This window comes from Drosophila erecta, unplaced genomic scaffold (genome assembly GCF_003286155.1).
Source record: "Drosophila erecta strain 14021-0224.00,06,07 unplaced genomic scaffold, DereRS2 tig00000021-arrow-pilon, whole genome shotgun sequence".
NCBI lineage: Eukaryota > Metazoa > Arthropoda > Insecta > Diptera > Drosophilidae > Drosophila > Drosophila erecta.
In genome coordinates, this window is record NW_020825198.1 from 18006404 (window position 1) to 18025365 (window position 18962).

The 18962-nt window shown below is 39.5% G+C and overlaps 1 protein-coding gene across 1 annotated transcript; it reads right to left on the bottom strand.

The window, feature by feature from the left end:
• Positions 1 to 11108: 11108 nt before the first annotated feature.
• Positions 11109 to 11807, bottom strand: LOC6544315 (GTP-binding nuclear protein Ran-like). Its single transcript, XM_001973041.2, has one exon. It carries the CDS (start codon positions 11751 to 11753, stop codon positions 11109 to 11111), a length of 645 nt encoding a protein of 214 aa, XP_001973077.1. The 5' UTR covers positions 11754 to 11807.
• Between the last annotated feature and the right edge of the window lie 7155 nt (positions 11808 to 18962).

Consider the following 18962-nt stretch of genomic DNA (forward strand, 5'->3'; position numbering starts at 1 on the left):
GAAAACAGGCAGGTGCACTGAAGCAAATGTCTAGTATTCAACTTGCAATTTGACTATAGAATTTCCAGCTCAGATCATTGTATCCAAAATTATTATTAATGACCAAATAATAATACTCATGCTTTAACATTTAATTTAACTTTAACCAAAAATATCTTAAGGGAAAGTAAATGGAATGGCTCAATTGCATGTTATCTTAAACGCCATATGATAATAAATATATAACATTTTTTTTATACTTAATAATATGTAAGTATGAAATGTTTTGTTCAGTGTTCATCTAGACAGTGGCAGCATTAGACCCGCAACTGGATGACTTCAAAAACGGTGTCGGTATTCCCCCCACCTCCGCTGCCCCCAGCAATCCCCCCTGATCGCCCAGCTACAGCCAGTCGATGCTTATTTAATTATGGAACCATCTGTGCGCGTTTGCAGGGCGCTTTGATTTTACGCTTTTTTGAACATTTTTTCCTTGTGCGCCGCCTGCTTTTCTCCCCCGACCCCGCGACTCGCCACTCCTCTTAACAATCCGCTGCACGCCTTATCCTCGCAATCGACTGGCTATATCTTTGCATTTCTTTAGGGACAAAGCCCGAGAGTTTCGCATCGCGATTTTCTCATTCGTTTACGGTTCGTTAATTTCATTGTTTTTCGCACGAGGTGCGCTGGAAAAAATAATGCAAAATTAGAGGGACAACGGGAAAATATAGAAACATTTATACAATTTGTATGAGTCAAATTTGCAATTTGTGGTATCTCTTAAATTGCAGGGCATTCCATCAGTCAAAAACTATAGCTATATCACATGTAATAACATAACAAGAAATTACAGTCGAGTTAATTGACTATCAGATACCCATTACTCAGCTAGTGGCTGTAGTGTGACCAGGCGCCACCAGGTTGGCCTATATTTTGACAGCTTTTTATACGGACAGACTAATGGACATACGGACGGACAAACGTACTGATTTGGCTGATTTGGAATGCATCCTTCTACCATTATGTCCGAAATATTCACAAATGTGCCAGTAGCCAACATCTTTTAAATTAAATTGAGAATAGTGAAGCTACCTAAAATTCGATGTCAACGAGTCTAGGGACTTTAATTAAAGCTGTAAGCCTGAGCTAAACTCGCTTTCAGAGCCGTTCAATTACGCTTTGACAAACACTCGGCAGACGCCATCTTCTCTTTTATTTATACGGGTGTGTATATATAAATAGTACAAAATAACGTTAACGTAGCAACTTTTCAATTTATTTTCCAATCTGAACCGGCACCCCTGCCCATCGTCAGCCAGTGTCCATGTCCCATTCATCAATGTCCCCGAAAGAAAACACAGTGAAAAACGTACAAAAACTTCGGCGATTAACGTTTTAAAATTTGCCAAGCGGCGAGAAGATGAAGGCACTGAAAATTCGCCAAACGAGAGGCGACAGGCAAATTAAATTTCCCAACTGACACCTCAATTGAATTGGTTCCTGGCTGGTCTTAGGCATATTTTGATATGTTGCCAAGACAAATTCGATTTCCCGGAGCACACCTTGATTGACACAATGGCTAAGGTAATTCTCAATCAAACGTCAATCAATGGCGCTCAAGTCGTTCGTGATTGCCCAAAGAATTCTGACATATCTGCTCTTTTGATTCTCCGACGAAAGAAGAATAAAAACCCAGATGAACCCAAAATTTAACTAACCAAAAATGCCTGCTGTGGTAATTTGTTAAAGCGGTTTTCCAGCGGATATCACGTGCGCATCATCCACATCGTTTCAAGACGATTTGACACGTTGATTGATCCGCTCATTGAGGCAAAAATGGAAAGCCAAAGCCGCGGTCCTTTGTCCCCCAAAGTCGGCCCACCCGGATTTCCCACCCACTTGGCTTTTTTTGCATGTGAGTGCCCCGGAATTCCTTAGACATTAAACAAAGTAACAACTTCATGGGGCGAAGCTGTCATTAGCGGCGAGGAAACGCCCTCCGCGGGAGTGCCCAAGTGTCTGCGGAGGGGATTTTCCTTAGTAACTCAGCGCAAAAAAATGAAAATGAAAATGATTATGAAAATTTCGACGTAAAAAAGTCGCGTCATGTGCAAAATTATTGGGTAATTAACGTGGCACAGACACAACGGCAACGTCACAGCAGACGATGACTATAAAAATATTTTCAAGTCGCGGAAGATCAGCCCCGATAAGTTGGCAACGAGGTATGGGGTATGAGATGCATGTCCGGATAATTTATAGATAAAAATGGAAACTTTGCATGGCAAGTGGCAGTCTTAGCTGGGAAACCATAAATTCTTATAGAGCAGCAAAAAATGTTGCATTTATGGGGCTTTTGATTTAAGATTATCATATATAATGGTAATTTAAACGGTGCGCTTCTTAAGAGAAGCCATTGATATTTAAAAGACGGCAATACAATTACGCCTTTACGACTATGGCTTAAAACGAGGCCTAAAGTACGGTATAAAATTTTTGAGCATTACAGTATAAGTTTCAGCATACCATACACAACGAAATGTATACTATTAATCTGAAAATGTGCAACAGAAGTATCTTTAAGAAGTATATCAAACAAACAAGATACGACTACTTTGTTTCTGCTTTTGAGGCACGCACAAATAACAGTCTTCCCAAAAATATTAGCCAAACAATTGCTATAAGTATTTATTCGTCATGTGAAACGAAAAACAATGTTTGCACACTTTTCCCTGCTGTTTTGGCTATCAATCAATTTGTTCGATACATTTTAAGTGGCCATAAACTTTGGCACCTGCTCATTTGATATGCACGATATAAAGGGGCTAAAAACACAACAATAAACACCTGAATAAATTAATCCACCCAGCCCAATGTACTGGTCTGCAAAAAGTGAGCAGCCAATTCGATGATTTGACTTTTTGGCGTAATTAAAATGGGTAAAACACTGAAATTATGTCGCATCGAGGGCGAATAGCTCACGTTCTTTAGAACATTTAAAACGCCGTTTTACATCGTTTGATCCGCGTGCGGTCCGCAGTTTACATTTCAATTAAAGTTACATAACCCCAACATCAAACAATGGCAGCCCCTGTGCACTTGGAATGCGGATGCAGATTCGTTGAGGTGGATGAGGCTCCACTTTGCCGTGATTTTGGCCTGGCACAAAAGTCAACTTCATGCAATATTCATCAGTGTACGGGGAAGGGGAGCTGCCAGGGGGTGTGGGGTATGCGTGACACAATGTATACCCCTCGACACCCCCATCACTAGATCAGCCACGTCTCTGTGACGGGCTCTTTTCAATATTTCATGAGTATTGGCCGCCATAATCAAGCCAAAACAGCCTCATTCGCATTTTAGACTAGGCAACAGAGCAGAAAATTATAAGATAGGCAAATAATATTATATATATAAGATGTATAGAAGTAAATATTAATACACATACATATAAATATAATTATAAATATATTCATATTATTTATATAATATATACTATTCAAGTAATAACAAATTAAACTTATTAGACATTTTATTGCAAGACAATTAATTAACTAATAGAATGGTTAGTTACCTCAAAAAGTTACATCATTGTAAGTCTGAAAATACCCTATTTTTAATGCTAATCAGATTAATTAATATTAATAATTTATACCTATTTTTTTTTTCATTTTTCAAATGATTTGCAGCTTAGTGTACCCGATAAGCCAGACTCACACGTATGCAAATACACAACCACAGACACAACATCACAGGCACACGTCGAGCTAAAGTTATTTTTGCATATATGTATACATGATTCGGTTTATTAGATTCGTACAAAGGCATACAATATGTCTGTCTGTCAGAGTGCGTGTGTGTGTGTGTGTGGGTGTGTGTGTGTGTGTGGAATGCGGGTAGTACTCTGCCCTTGGCCAACAAAGGTCTCCCATTCCGAATGCCATTCCCTTGCCCGTCCAATTCCGGAACCCCGGATTCCACTGGCTGTGGGTAAATTCAATTATTTGCCGCTGATATCGTCGTTTGTTTTTTGTTCGCCGCTTTTGCATTCATATTTATTGTACGGCACTTTAAATTGCTGTATTTACATTGCTAATTTACACACACGAGTCTACAGACAATGCAATTGTACTCTCTGAATTTAAAAAGCACTGAAATCTAAAAATCAAGGCGTGCAACAATAAACAGATATTTCCAAAACATTTAATATTTCTAAAAACTAAAGCAAATGCAAATCAATGTTTTGACCATTTAAAAATTTATAAAGTAAAAGCTGTAATATAAATTGTAGGATGTATTACATTTGATTATATTATAAGCTTTTTTAATAATGTATTAACGTTAATACAATGCAATCATATATTATTTCAATTTGATCCAGTTTTCCTGACTGCATTTGTGTTCTGAATTTTGTGAAGCAATATTTTGCATTGGACATTCGAAAAATTGCAGAGCAATTAATTGACAAAGTTCATTTTAGGCTCCTTTTTGTTTGGCAGAAAGAGAAGGGGCGCAGATTGAGAGCGGGGGTGAGACAGAGAGGGGTAGATAAATCATTTCTGGCTGCTAAACGCGAAAATTCAATATTTAAACATTGTTCCTGGGCTGTCCGATGGTTTTTGTTTGGTTTTCCACTGCGGTCATTTGAAGTTTGTCTCACTGAAATAGTTTGGCTAATGCGTTCGCATGCGAGTGTGTTATGGCTTGTATGTGGCATGTGACTGTCAATTGTTATGGTTTCTGCCAATTTAAATTGTTCAGCCTCCCTGCCCCAAACTCCAGAAAAAAGAGACGCATTCGAAATCAATTTTTGGAATTGTTTCGGTTCCAGCTGCCTGCAATGTATTTGTCTGAAATGTGTCAAAGCATTCATTTAAATGGCAACTACAATTTAATAGACATCGAAATTAAAGAGATATTGTGTGAAAGGTATTCTTTACATATTTGTATAATTGTTGTTCTACATCTATAAACAATCAAATTCTATTGCATTAAACAAGTGAGAACTTTTTTATATTTATGTATATTTTTTAAATGTGTTAGCATTTTGCATAATTTTTTAATTTTCGAATTTGCACTTGCCTCTTTCAAAGCAACAATTTTCTGCGTAGACTTAGCCAAGGGCTTAAAACCTTTAACCAGAAACAGAAAAATCAAAGAAAAAGTGACCAGAACAAATTGGTTGTATGCCTTTACTAAAAATAACGAAAATGTATAACAAGCACACACATTTCGGGGGCAGGCAAACAAATTTCATTCATTTAACACAGAGTATAACATTTCGAAATTGGTTGAAAATGGCAAACAATAACTGAAACACAGACCATTAGTAACTTTTCCAGTTAGGCCAAAGCACATAACGCATACGCAGCGTTGTCTCAAAAAAAATAAAATAGAACGGTAAAGGGCTGCATGCAGTTCGCCTGAGCACAATTTACATAAGGCGAAAGAGTGAAAAGTTTCCGAGTCCATGGACAATGAGATGTGGCCTTCCGTTCGCTGTCGGTGTTGTGCTTTTGTTGTTGTCGTCGCCGCTAGATAATAAATGACCGGCCATTAAATTGCAATTAAAAGCTCATATGTGCGCATAAACTTTACGCCCGACCATGCCTCCGCTGTCTGCCAAAAAATTTGCCTATGGCCAAACGCCCATTAATGGAGCAGACAGGGCCGAAAGCAAAGGCAAAAGCAGCAGCATCTGCATCAGAAGCCGTTGCATCCGAAGGAGTAAGTGCCCTGGCCAGGATAATAGCCCGTATAATAGTAAATTTAACAGTTGGTTGGACATTTTGCGAAGCGCCGACCTCCAATAGTGGTCGCCTGGTAAACAAATTACGCGACCCATTCTCAGCTCGAAGAACACTGCAAGAAACTACCTGTATGTGTGCCAATTACCGAGAACCAAATCGAACCAAGCCGCTCATAAATGAAGTAAAGGAAATATGTGCTCACTTCTTCAAGAAATATATTAATAGTATTAAAGTGAAGTAATAATAATATAATATAATTATAATTATAAAAACCATAGCCGCTCATAAGTGAAGTAAAGTAAATATTTGCTCACTTCTTCAAGAAATATATTAATAGTATAAAATAATAATATAATATAATTATAATTATAAATACCATAGCCGCTCATAAGTGAAGTAAAGTAAATATTTGCTCACTTCTTCAAGAAATATATTAATAGTATTAAATAATAATATAATATGATTATAATTATAAATACCATCGCCGCTCATAAGTGAAGTAAAGTAAATATTTGCTCACTTCTTCAAGAAATATATTAATAGTATTAAATAATAATATAAAATAATTATAATTATAAATACCATAAATACCATATTATTTAAAAAAAAATTTTGTTTTGTAAGGTGGTACCCTAAAATTAATCTAATTTAATACCACCAAAGATATTTCACATACAATTAAAGTGCACACATTAATTTGGCGCACAAAATTGGCGCACGGCATCGCTCGAAGCTGCAACTTTTCTTACATAATTGACATAACGTATACGTAATATGGAGCCGCCTAGGTAAAACCCCTGCCCACATTCAAAATGCGCATAGGGGTCTATCTGTCTACGCGGCGGCTTGTGTGTGTGTGCGTGCAGTCAATTAGAAAATGTGCATTGTACATAATTAAGATTTATATGCACTCACACTGAGAAAGAGGAGCACTCACAGAACAACAGTCAATATCGAATGGATTTCGCACAGGGAAAGCGAACTGTTGGAGCACTCGAAACCAGGCGGGATTATCGGTTAGGCTCTACAGCTCAGGAAACGCGCTACAAAAGGTTATATAAGCAGTCACCAGGCATTGATGAAAACTAAAAATTAAACTTACAAAATTACTTAGAGGATTGAAAAAATCTTTTAAAAACAGTAATTTGTTTTTTTTTTTTGGCATAAAAATATTAATATGAATATGAATGAATAAAAAATACGATGCCTGTTCAGCAATACCCACATTTTATCTTAATAACATAAATAACATGACAAAAATCCTTAATTTTTTTTTATAAGTGATACCCTGCTGAGCATACCCGAAAGTGTCATTAATGAGCAGCTGCATATATAATATTTCGCAGCGGCCATCGATAATGTTGCAGCTCATTTCTAGGCCGCTGCGACTTCAGCCAAAGTTGCATTAGGAAAAGGGGCCGTTGGGCTGGGTGTGGAAAAAACGCTTGGCGAGTTTTGTGGAAGCCGCCAACTGGATGCAAATTTCCATTAGCCATGCAAACGCAAAACTAGCCGCCATTTATCTGTCTAACAGAAGCGAGGGGAGGTGCGGAGGAGGGGATTGCCGGCCTGGCAGTAGTTAAAATTTACTGCCCAGTTGCCAAACGCAACAGTAGCAGTTGCAAGTCGGCAATATGCATACGCGTTTTATGCGATGCAGCAAATGACGTGCAGCGGGGTGGGAAAGTGGTGGAAAACTAGGGGAAAATCGGCGCAAAACGGGGCACACAAGAAGCCGAGGGAGGCGGGGCGGGTCAATTTAATGGAAATTTTTATTGAAAGCCAACAAAGCGCTCAATGGGCCAGCTAATGGCGTTAGTTGGCCCAAATGGGCCAAGTCGCTGGGGGACTGTGAAGTAGCTTAAAAAATGTTAAATGAAAACCAGCTGCCACACTATCTATCCGCTTTCGCTGCCTCCATGGCACTCTGTATTTATTAATAACGCCTTTTGACTTTTCCTGCCTCCCGGAAAAATTGTCTTATAAATTTATGGTAAGTGCTTTAGTTTGAAACTAGCTTATGAATAATAAACGCACCATTCGATATGCAATCAATTAAAAGTTGAATATTCAATAGTGTTTTAAGCCCTGTTAATTAAAGAAAGGCTTGTAGGAGCGAACTAATGGAAAACTATTTTCTTCTTCTATACTTATACTTTTTTCTGACCATACTTAGTAGTGGTTAGAGTAGCTCTTTCTAGAAACTTAAGAATTTAGGTCTATCAGTATTTAAATGTATACTTGTTGCATTTCTGCATATTATTAAAATTAATAATAATAACTAAAATATTTAATAACTTTTTTGGGGAATATTTAAAAGCAATTCATTAACAGTTGATTTATTCTTGTTCCCAACAATGTTTAACGTTTATTATTGCCAAACTAGATTCCAGTTTTATTTGGTTTTCAATGTATCATGATATTAATTCAAGCCTAATCAATTTATTTTAGTTTTTTCCTAATATTTGATATACGGTTAAATAGCTTAGCACCATTCAGATATCTATGTGTATTGGTTTAATGGCTTATGTCAAAGAATTTTTGCAATTCCATTTTCATAAATTTGCTCCGCATATTTTGATTTATTTTCTGCTCTTTTTTCTTTATTTTATTTTTTTAATATTTTAATGCACATTCCCGGCGCCCTTTTTTCTATTATTTGGACAGCATGGCGTATACTTAATAAGCTGGCCATCGCCATCTTTCTCCTACGACTCCAGGGGTCGTTCCTTTTAATCCGCTTCAGTCTGTTTCAAATGCCGCTCATTGTAGCTGCAGTTTATTAAATATGCTTTTAGTTTCGCAACAGCCACGCCCACTTAGCCAAGTGCGGGGGCGGTGGCGACTGGGCAACGGTATGGCAAATACTGCCAAAGGCAGTTTAGTTATTAATTTTTAATGCGTCCGCATTTCGCATAATTACGCGATGGAATGGATGGAGAAAAAGCTCAACTATTCTTGTGCCCGTTTTTGGCTATATCCAGTTATTTATTTGGCCTTTGGCGCCCAAAATTGTGCAAAAATGAAGCGCCAAGTTATTGGCTGCATTCCTTTTTGCTGAGCGCTTCCCTGGTCCGCATCTTCCCCCTCTCCATTATTTTTGCATTGCCAGCGGCGTGGATGCGGAAAATGGACTAAAAGCAAATTTTGTTGTTACAAAGTCAAAGGTTTTTAATAATAAAACGAGGCACAATTGGTTGTTGGTGGGGGAGCACATTGCGGAATATTTACTGAGCAAGTAGGGGTAATGTTTTTCGGAAGTTCCACATCAACTAATCGAAATAATACAATATGGTTTTTGGACACATGTATACCTATACCCATCTACACGTTTGTCATACAGATGTTTAAAATATTTATATTTTATATGTATAACAAGATAGTTCCCCGACTATCAGATACTTAGCTAGTGGAAGTGCAAACAGTTTACAAAATATATAAAATAATAAAAAAATATCACAACATTTTACTCTACGAGTAACGGGTATAAAAATGTTATCCAACTCCTTTTAAATTTGTACAATACGAAAGTTACATTTTTTGTGGAAATTTAAAAGCCACAATCCTAAAAATACAGAGCACAAGGCACGAAATTTAACATTTTTTAAGCCCAAGATATAAAATGGCCAAAACAACACCAAAAGAAGTATACCATTTCGTTAGGCTCACATATGCAAAAGTTGGGTAACCCTAGACAGCCACCGAAAAAATCTTATTGGGCCCAAAAAAATATTACACCATTTCCATAAATCGGGCAGCAACATTGGCCACCCACTTTCCCCAATTTCCCACCCACCAAAGGCGGAAATTTCAGTGAAAGAAGAGGGCTGCGGAGGAGAAAAGCCAAGAGCCTCGCCAATAACAAAAGGCTGGCAACTGCTGTTAAACTGTTGTTTAAACGCATTGGCATTGGGCAAAAGAAATGCGGTGGGCGGTGAATGGTGAATGGTGGGTGGGTGGGTGAGTGGGTGTTACCATTGTGCGAACCACAAGCTGAACCATACACCCACATATATGGCTTCGATCTACTGCCGCATGAATGTATTGGTATTGAAAATCCCTTTGATTTTGTGCCGCACCGTTGCAAACAGCAATTTGGCAAATCCTTTCACAATCAAAATCAACCGCAGATGAAATGTTGCCCAGAAAATTCCACAGGAACAGCATCCGCTATCCGTAGTCAAAAAAAGTTTTTAACTTTTTGCAGAGAATTTCCCGACCGTGTGTGTGTATGGGCATGTAACTTGCGTATGCTCAAAAATCATTCGACGGTAAAACGCCAAATTAGCGTAAAGTGTACACTTACAAAAAAGCTACCTGTTCTGATCATATGAAAGCATTCAAAAAAATTAGATTGAAAAAAAGAAAATATTTTTTTTTTAATTTATATATACTTACTTAAAATTGGAATTGGTTCTTAAGGTTTGCATGGTTTTAAAAGGCTTTGTGCAAAGAATTTAAATGAACATTTAAAATTGCGATAAAACCTTGCTGCAATATTATCAGAAATAACTGACCGAGTTGCAAATACTATTCTTTTCAGTGAGGTCCTTGCAGAAGTCCTTGTGCTGTCCCCTTTTCAGCCGCCGTTGCTGTAATTGTTGCTGCCGTTGCTCTGTGCAGGTGCTTAAGCATTTTACGAGCAACTGTATTCAATTTGACTGCCAGCCTCCTGCTTTCTCGCTCTGCCAGCACATTACGCATACGCCGTGTGTTAAATGCGCTTAAAAGTCAGGCCAATAAGTTGTTGTTGCTGCTGCTGATGCTGCTGCGCCTGCTGTTGTTGCTGCTCTTGTTGCCGGTAAATTGTAGTTGCTGCCACTGCTGCTGTTTGTGTAATGAAAACTTTTACAACGCCATATGCAGGCTATTAAAAAACAGCCCGCACACACAGACGCGCCAGCGCCTTGGAATATGCAATCAAGCTCATTTATACTCATTAAGCGCTTATGTGCGCTGGTATGGGTGGGGCGGGCCTTATTAAGGATCCCCAGTGGCGGAGCGGCTCATTTGGGCCCCGAAAGCGGCCAGGATCCTTCAATTTGCAGCAGAACAATGCACGGACATGTGTGTCCGAGTTTAAGGAAGGTATTTAAATAAAAGAAAATTACAATTATTTACAATAAAATAAAAAGGATTTCATTTAGAAATAAGAAGACGAGCCTGCAATTTTACACCGTCCAATTATATACATGTGCTTTATAATGAACACAGATCTTTATTAATTTGAAAGATCTTAGAGACTTCAGCTGCATGACATCTTCCATGGACGTCAAATTTAGCAAGGATTAACGCTGCACTTGCAGAAGGGGAAAATCGTGAAAAACACTTGGCCGGTACAAAAACTCGTGCATTTTGAGAGAACAATAATCAAGAAGTTTACGAATCATCATCGACACTGGTGGGCAGAGGATAGGAGCTGGCCTCCATTAAATCGCTTTCCACTTGACGGCGTATCTCGTCGGTGAAAACAACTTGTGGGGGTTTTAGTGCGGGGCTCTGGACTAATTTCAGGTTGGGATCATCAACCAGTTTCCGCAACAGATAGACGAACGGCCTCTCAAAGTTGTAGTTCGACTTTGCGGACATTTCAATGTAGTTCTTAGAATGAAAGTCAAACCACTTTGGCCAATCCTTTCGGTGCTCAATATCCACCTTGTTTCCACAGATAACAATCGGAATATTGCCGCATACTCTCACCAAGTCGCGGTGCCAACTTGTCACATTCTTGTAGGTAGTTCTCGAGTTCACGTCGAACATTATTATGGCACATTGGCCTTCGGTGTAATACCCTTCCCGCAGGCCATCTAACGTCTCCTGACCGGCAATGTCCCAGACAATGAAGCGGTAACATCCTCGGCTGGTATGGAAGAGCAGTGAGTGCGGCATCGCGCCCGGGCTCGCAATGTATCGCTTCTCGAACTCGCCGGTCAGGTGTCGCTTGACAAATGTGGTTTTCCCGGTTGCTCCGTCTCCAAGTAGAAGCAGCTTGAACGAGGCCACCTCCTTTTCTTGAGGTTGCATGACCGAGCCAGAATTGATCTGTTTATTTTATAATACTAACTTGTACGGGATCGGTTTCTGACTTATTTTAAGTTTTTGCCACGAAAAATCTACTTATATATCCAAACCTACTTTGGGAAAGAGGAAAACGTTCTGGTAGATCGGCTTAACCTGAGTTTAGCCAACTGAAGACTCTTCGGCAAGAAAAACCCCAGTAAGCAGTGTGCACTCAGTTCAGGCTTCCATTAGCGACTAACCTGGCTGTATGGCTACATACAAGTATATAACTATATGCTAATTTCTGTGCCCGGACGGCAGCTATTCCGGGTATGCAGCCTCGTGCTCTACCAACTGGCAACTAAGTAATTAACAAATTAAAATGTGTTCCTTCTGCACAAGGAACGGGGAAATCGTCTTCGGAGAACTGAAAGCATTGCAAGATGCTGCAGGGGTTAAAGGACAAACTATAAAACAATTTTAGTGGCACTTCAGGGGAGTCGGGGTGAGTGTATTCTCAAATGCCAGATGTAGCACTACAAATAACTGAAACAAAAGTAAGTAGCCATTTGCTTGCTACATAAAGTATTGAATAAATATGATATAAATATTCTTGGAATAAAATAAATTAGATTTTTGAGTTGATTACTTGAGTTGACTTTGGTGAAATCCCTTACAATGTTGATAAGTATTCAAATATTTAATTGCTGGCTACTTTTGCGCATCTTCAACAGCGTTGTATATGTCATGATGCAAAAATAAAATAGTTTAAATAGAAGCAATGAAAGCTAAATGTTACAAATATGAATTAGAATACACTTGCAGCTAATAGAAAACAGCGAGCTATGTATACTATATACTATAACTTTGGTGCAAGGATAGCAGGATATAGCAAGGATATATTAACAACTGCTAAAGTTGCATTCACATTGGACAAATGCTTCCTAATTCGTAATGAAACCCAAATAATAGTGGCAAATTGATCAACTACGCAGCCCATACACCCTCCCAAACTATATCCATTAAGTGATTCCGCTTGGCCTCATCCTAAAGCCCATTTTCGGTACACAGGGCGTGTTGGCCAAAAGCTGTCGCATCAAATGAGAATCATAAATAATTTCATTTTCATATCGGCTTCAATCCAACCCCAAAAACCCCTTCGACCAAAGATTTTGGCTTTTAAAAGTGACACACCCCACCGCCCAAAATCCTTAAACCTGTAATTTACGAGAGGCAACTGTTACACGCACAATTTTATATGTACATATGTATATATTTACAATCGCAAACAAAAGGAAATTGCATTCAACAATAGTTACAATTGCTGGGGGACGAGAATGCCATAAATCATACGCCCAGTTGTACACGAAAGCATTTGCTGGGGCGTTAATTGTAAATAAATAACATATTAAAATTTCCAGTCAATAGGTTTAAGCCGTAATTAAAAGCAATAATGCGAAGGCGAGTGTTTGTCCTTCGCCGTTGCCATTTCCATCGTCTTTGCCCATTTCGTCCTGAAACGCCAGCAGCAGACGGTGCAAAAGTTTTGGCCCCCCAAAAAGGTCAATTAAACTGCATTAAGTTTAATAACTTTCAGTGCCCGGAACAGTTGCGAAGCACTGCCGATTGGAGTGGGTGAAATCTGTGGGGTCCTCGGCAGGACCAAACAGGATCAGCCTTGGTGAGCGGATTATGTAGAAAACAGACATACGAATAGAACAGATTGTGCGGCAGGCCACATGCAACGTCAACAACAAACAACACCTGTTTATGGTTTTTCGTTAGCACAAATTTTACAACTGCCAGGACGAAAAGGAAGAAGAATGCGATAGGGCACACACCAGTGGTGCCAATATTTTTCTGAAAAAAAGGACAGATTGAGAAACAAACGGAAAAAATAGGCTGAAAATTTCAGAATTATAGGAATTATAGGGCTACAAGAAAATATAAATAACATTTGCCTGGTTATTTGTTCAACAGGGATGCCAATGTGATCTTGCAAGTAATTACACTTAAGAACACATACACTACACATACACTACACTCACTTCTCGACCTGTAAGAGAGATTACTTGAAATATTTTGTGACTCGAAATTAGAAGACATGCCTTACAGTCTTCACTAGAACTAGTTGGGAATTATAGGGCTACAAGAAAAAATGTTTCCTAAACAAATATTAAAAGCGGCAATAACTATGCGTTCCAACAGTAAGTTAAACATTCTTCAGGCTTTAATTAAGACAATTTTTACTACTCACTTTAAAGACCTCGCTATTTCACTCACTAATATAATTATGACAAAATAATAGATTATTATTTAATTATAACTTCTTTAGGCATTTTGGCAGAAATCTCAAAATGTTTGCTTTTATATATTATTTTGTTTGCATTCTTCTTTAGGCAATTTGACAAAGTGAGTTCGATATTCATACGATTACCCACAATATCGATATAATTTTGCTTAAAAGAGATGCCACATAGTTTGCAAACAAAAAAATGTGGAATTATACCAATTAAATATTAAAAATTCTAACATTGCCTAAAAAGGACAGATTTCCGGATTGAAAAACCTAAAAAAGGACAGATTTCCGGGCTAGGGCTGTTTGACATTTTTTCCGGATGAAGCAGTAAAAAACAGGACAGATCAGTCCGGAAAAGGCTAAATGGGCATCACTGGCACACACACACACGCTCTCACTCTCACGTGGCAAGGAAGTCACGTTTGTATATGTGCGACGGCGAGGCCAAAACTTTTCGTAGCCAACTAATTTTTCCTGTCAAATGCACAGACGACAACAAGGAACCCCCAAAAAAGAAAGGACATAAGCGAATTATATTATCTGCGATGGCCGACACTTTAATGTCCTTGCTCGGCAAGTTCGCCCCGACAAACACTTTGCAAGTCTGCAAAGATATATCCAATCAGGACTTGTTCAGTTATACTAGAAATGTGCGTTTACAATTACCAGAAGAACCAGCACATTAATACAACCCACTGGTAGGGTATGCGCCACCAAAAGGAACTTATAAAGCAAAAGGCTGGCTTCGGATAGCCGGTTTGGTTGGCAGGCGACGCGACGTCTTGGCGGTTCGGATTCGGTGGCTGAAGGTGAAATTAAATGTAAGCAGGACAGGGACGAGGGCACCAGGGATGCGTACTACCCGGACGTACTATTATATACGAGTATGTACCATCATATATCTGGGAGCTGCGACTGGATGCTTGTGGAGCGGGTTGTCTGCTCTTCACGCTTGATTATGCGTTTGCATGCACATAAAGGCAGAAGTCAAACACGGCACAAACCTCGACCTTTTTTATTATTATTTTTTTAAACACGGGTATTTACATGGCTGACTTTGACGGCAGGTGTTGCTGGCAGTTGAGGCATTTGATGGCATTTCGCTCTGCAGATCGACTGGGATGAAAACTGCGTGCGTGCCATAAAAGTTATGGCTTTTCTGGGGTCAAACTAAGTGGGTGGCTGCTGGGGGGTCGGCATTAAAAACCACAATGTCGGCGCTATTATGTTACATTTATGCACAGCCCGTTTTCGCTTTTAATTGCTTAGCTGACCTTGCTCACGAGTGGGTTAATGGGTTAGCCTTTTGTCGGGGCTATCGCTTTTAATTTATCCAATGGCCGATGTAGATATTGCGTAATTGCAATTTCAATTGCCAGTTTTAATATGCAGCTAAGGATGCGGGCGCTTTAGCCGTATAATTGAATGTTGGCACTTCTTTGGCAATTAGTAGCCTTGCACAAAATGAATCAGCTTTTACTGACCCAAAACGAAAATGCGGGATATTAACGTAAATAAATTGTAAGTTGCACGGGAATTATTCGTTTCTATAATTAGCCGAGCCCAGTAAAAGGCAGAAAAAATGCCATAATCGGGAAATACCGTGATCCGGCTCGAGAATATATAATATATACTTTATCCATAACTTAGCCACAGGTAAAAATAGTATATTTTGTCTGCGCTTTCATTTAAATTGCCCTGCAAAAAAAAACACTTACGCTAAAGTAATGCAAAGTATTCCACTCACTTCTATCTAAATTTCACCGAATTTCCATTTTTCATTTTAGTTTTGACACTTGAACCTCGAAGTATTTAAAGGTGAACCATATCAACAGGCTCTCCATGGGTGCAATCTCTTGCCAACAGTTGCCAAGCTCTTATTTTGCTATTATTCTTTTGTTTTCGCCTCGTCTTTCCTTAATTATAAAGCTACACGAACCCGGCTCACACTGGGTTTCATACATATAAATATATATGGTTTTTTTTAGCTCTACAGCCCAAAAAAACAAAAAAAAAGGAAAAATAGCATGGGAGAAGTAGAGGGAAAACTCATATTCCCATTGGCATCAAATTGTCTGCACGACAAGGTAACAGAGTATTAAAAATTTCAGCACCAGCAGCAACAGAATTTTCTGACCAGCGTTCGTCCGAGATGTTTTCCCGGCCAGTTTTCCCTGCTTCCCAGAATTTCCCTAGCAACACAAGCCGCTTAACGCAGCCAACTGCCAAATGTAAATATACTCCAACCCCAAACCGACAAAAAAATATAAAACTTTCTTAATAATACAACGAGCAGAAAAAAAAGCGGCCAGAAGGAGGAGTGAACTCGGTCCAAGGCGACGGCAGACCCGCGAGGAAAATTCGCATTGTTTTCAGCTTTTCAGCGCCCAAACAACAACCGAAAAGCGGAAAGCCGGGGCTGGGGAAATAAGTGGGCGTGGCGTTGGGACGGCGGTTCTCCAGAACCGGGGGACAGGCATTGGGAACTTAAAAACTTTGGCCATATCCCGCAGCTATGAACAACAGCAATCAATTTTCACATGCCGGCGAACAAATGTGCCCCACCAGGATGTCCCCCAGCGCAGAAAGGGGCAGGGGCGTCGGAAGAGGGGCGAAAAGGTGGCGACTGGATTGCCAAAGAAGTAGTTTTAAATTATAATGCCCCCTCGCGTGGCAGATCCATTATGCTGGTCCGTCATCAATCCCGGAAATCAAGGAGAGCCCAAGGACCCCGGAAGTGCCTGCATCCCAAAATGAAGTCTAACACTAATTAACCCTTTCAAGTGCAAATTAAACCACAATGGAAAACAGTCTTGTAGGGTATCTAGCTTACAAGTGAAAAAGCTGGTAGATATTAGAAGCACAAGTGTATCTGAATATTAATTTTATGAAAGTGCTGGAAGAAATACTACTTACTACTTCGGAGGAAACGGATGCTTTTAGACGATACGATATTAGAAATAAATATGTTTTTAATGTGAATAAATGTAGTAAAGATATAACGATGAAAACCACTGTTACAATATTTATAGCACTTAATTGCTTAGGAATACTATTTTATATGACATGAATTACTTTTCTTCTATTACATTTAAGACATAAACTGAGTAAATTAAATAGTCATAGTTTTATGCATTGCTTTTGCTAAATTGATAAAAATACCTTTAAATCGAACCATAACCAAACTGTTATTTTATTTTTCCTCTTTTACCTTTCCGTTGTTTTCTAACAGGAAATTTTTTTCTTTCCAAAGTTTTGAAAATATGCAACAAATGGCGTTCTGCGACTCCTCACCGTGGAATGTGGAATTCACACTTTACATTTTAATTTCTAACAGCCATCACTCGACATTTTGTGCACTGTCATATTTGCGAAGCGCTTCACATCAAATCGCAATCAGGTTGGATAGATGGATGGATGGAACAGGACTATATATATCTATATCGAGTGGCGGTGGGCCAGGGCGCCAAGCGTTGATTAATTTCTCGTTTTTACGCCATTTTCTATTTGTCTTGTGCGGTAATTACGACAAGTCCTTGGAGCAGATGCCCAGATACCCAGATACTCAGATACTCAGATACCCAGATAGCTGGATGGCCAGCCAACTTCCTGCCGCGTGTCCAAGACAAACACGAAAATTTCCGTGGAGCTTCAGAGTCCGGCCGTTCCGATCCGTTTCGCTCCGTTCCGCCGGACGGATGGACGAACGGACGGATTGGACGGACTGCTTCCGGTAATTGAATCAAATGAAGCAGCATTAGTATTAGCTTCTTATGGTCGGTATCGCTGGGGAGACGCTTCCTCTGGCATAACTCTGTTTATTTTTGTAAATTAATTTTTAATTTAATGTACGTGTGGTGGGCGACGCGCTAGTTTCACGCCACGATGGCTGGAGCGACAGGAAGTGGGCGGGGCCAAGGACCCGCCGCCCACCCAAGGCAAACAGCCAAAGCAAAACAAAACAAAAGTGGAAAGCCAAACACGAATGGCCACAGGACGCGGAACTCTGTATGCTCTAATGGGAAAATTCTTATAGAGATTGAAGCGTTTGTATAAATATATGAAGTCCACTGTCCTGCGGGAGTAAGTTAAATCATGTTTGCATAGTCGCAATCGTTTTCGGATAATATATTATACTCATGCAGCATGAGCTAGGATTTAGCTCTGCATATATCAATGCCAAATAAATGTTGTACTTGAAACTAAATTATGCTAATAATTTATCATTATTATTTAATAAATAACTTCATCGTTGGCTTTCTGTGCCTGGCTTAAAAAATAATGCAAGATAATATGAAAGTATTCCCTGCTCCGATCGCATAGACAACCGCAAATACCCTTCACTTCTACAGCGGACCGGGAAAGACCCGAAAAGTCCGCCCAGAACGAGTAGATGAAGTAAATAGTCCCTGGCCCCGGCTCCACACTCAAATATAAAGTAGGAAAAGCAGTTTTCAGCTGGTCAGCAGGCTGTCGAAAATAAAAGTAAAACAAAATGGGGCGCCGTTGAAGAGGCGAGGTGGACTACGGTATAAAGCGAAAAGACGACGAAATACTTTTTCAAGATAAACGGAAACAAGCCAAGATGGAATTAATTTTCCGCTTTGAACAAACAAGCAGATGTAAATAAAAAAAAAGGAAACACACAAAAAACGAACCAGGAACCAGCAGCAACCTAGAGAATCCAGCGAAGACGTCAAAGTCAAAGGCGTGGGGAAAAGGACCTTCGCAGGAGGTCCAAAGGAAGTAGACGCCTTTCTGGCCAAGAGAATTCTTGGGGGAACGGTGGCCCAGAGGGTCGGTTAAACTGGAGCTGCGATGTCTGCCAAGTTTAGCAAATTCAGCCTGGACTCGGGCTGGGCCAACGTTATGTGCTGTTAATGAGTGCACAAGAAGTTTAATTGTAAGGCTGCCTACACAGCGAGAAATTGGCA

What these genes read in the sequence shown, in the direction of transcription:
- LOC6544315 (XM_001973041.2), bottom strand. Translation starts at nt 11,753, where the DNA reads ATGCAACCTCAAGAAAAGGAGGTGGCCTCGTTCAAGCTGCTTCTACTT.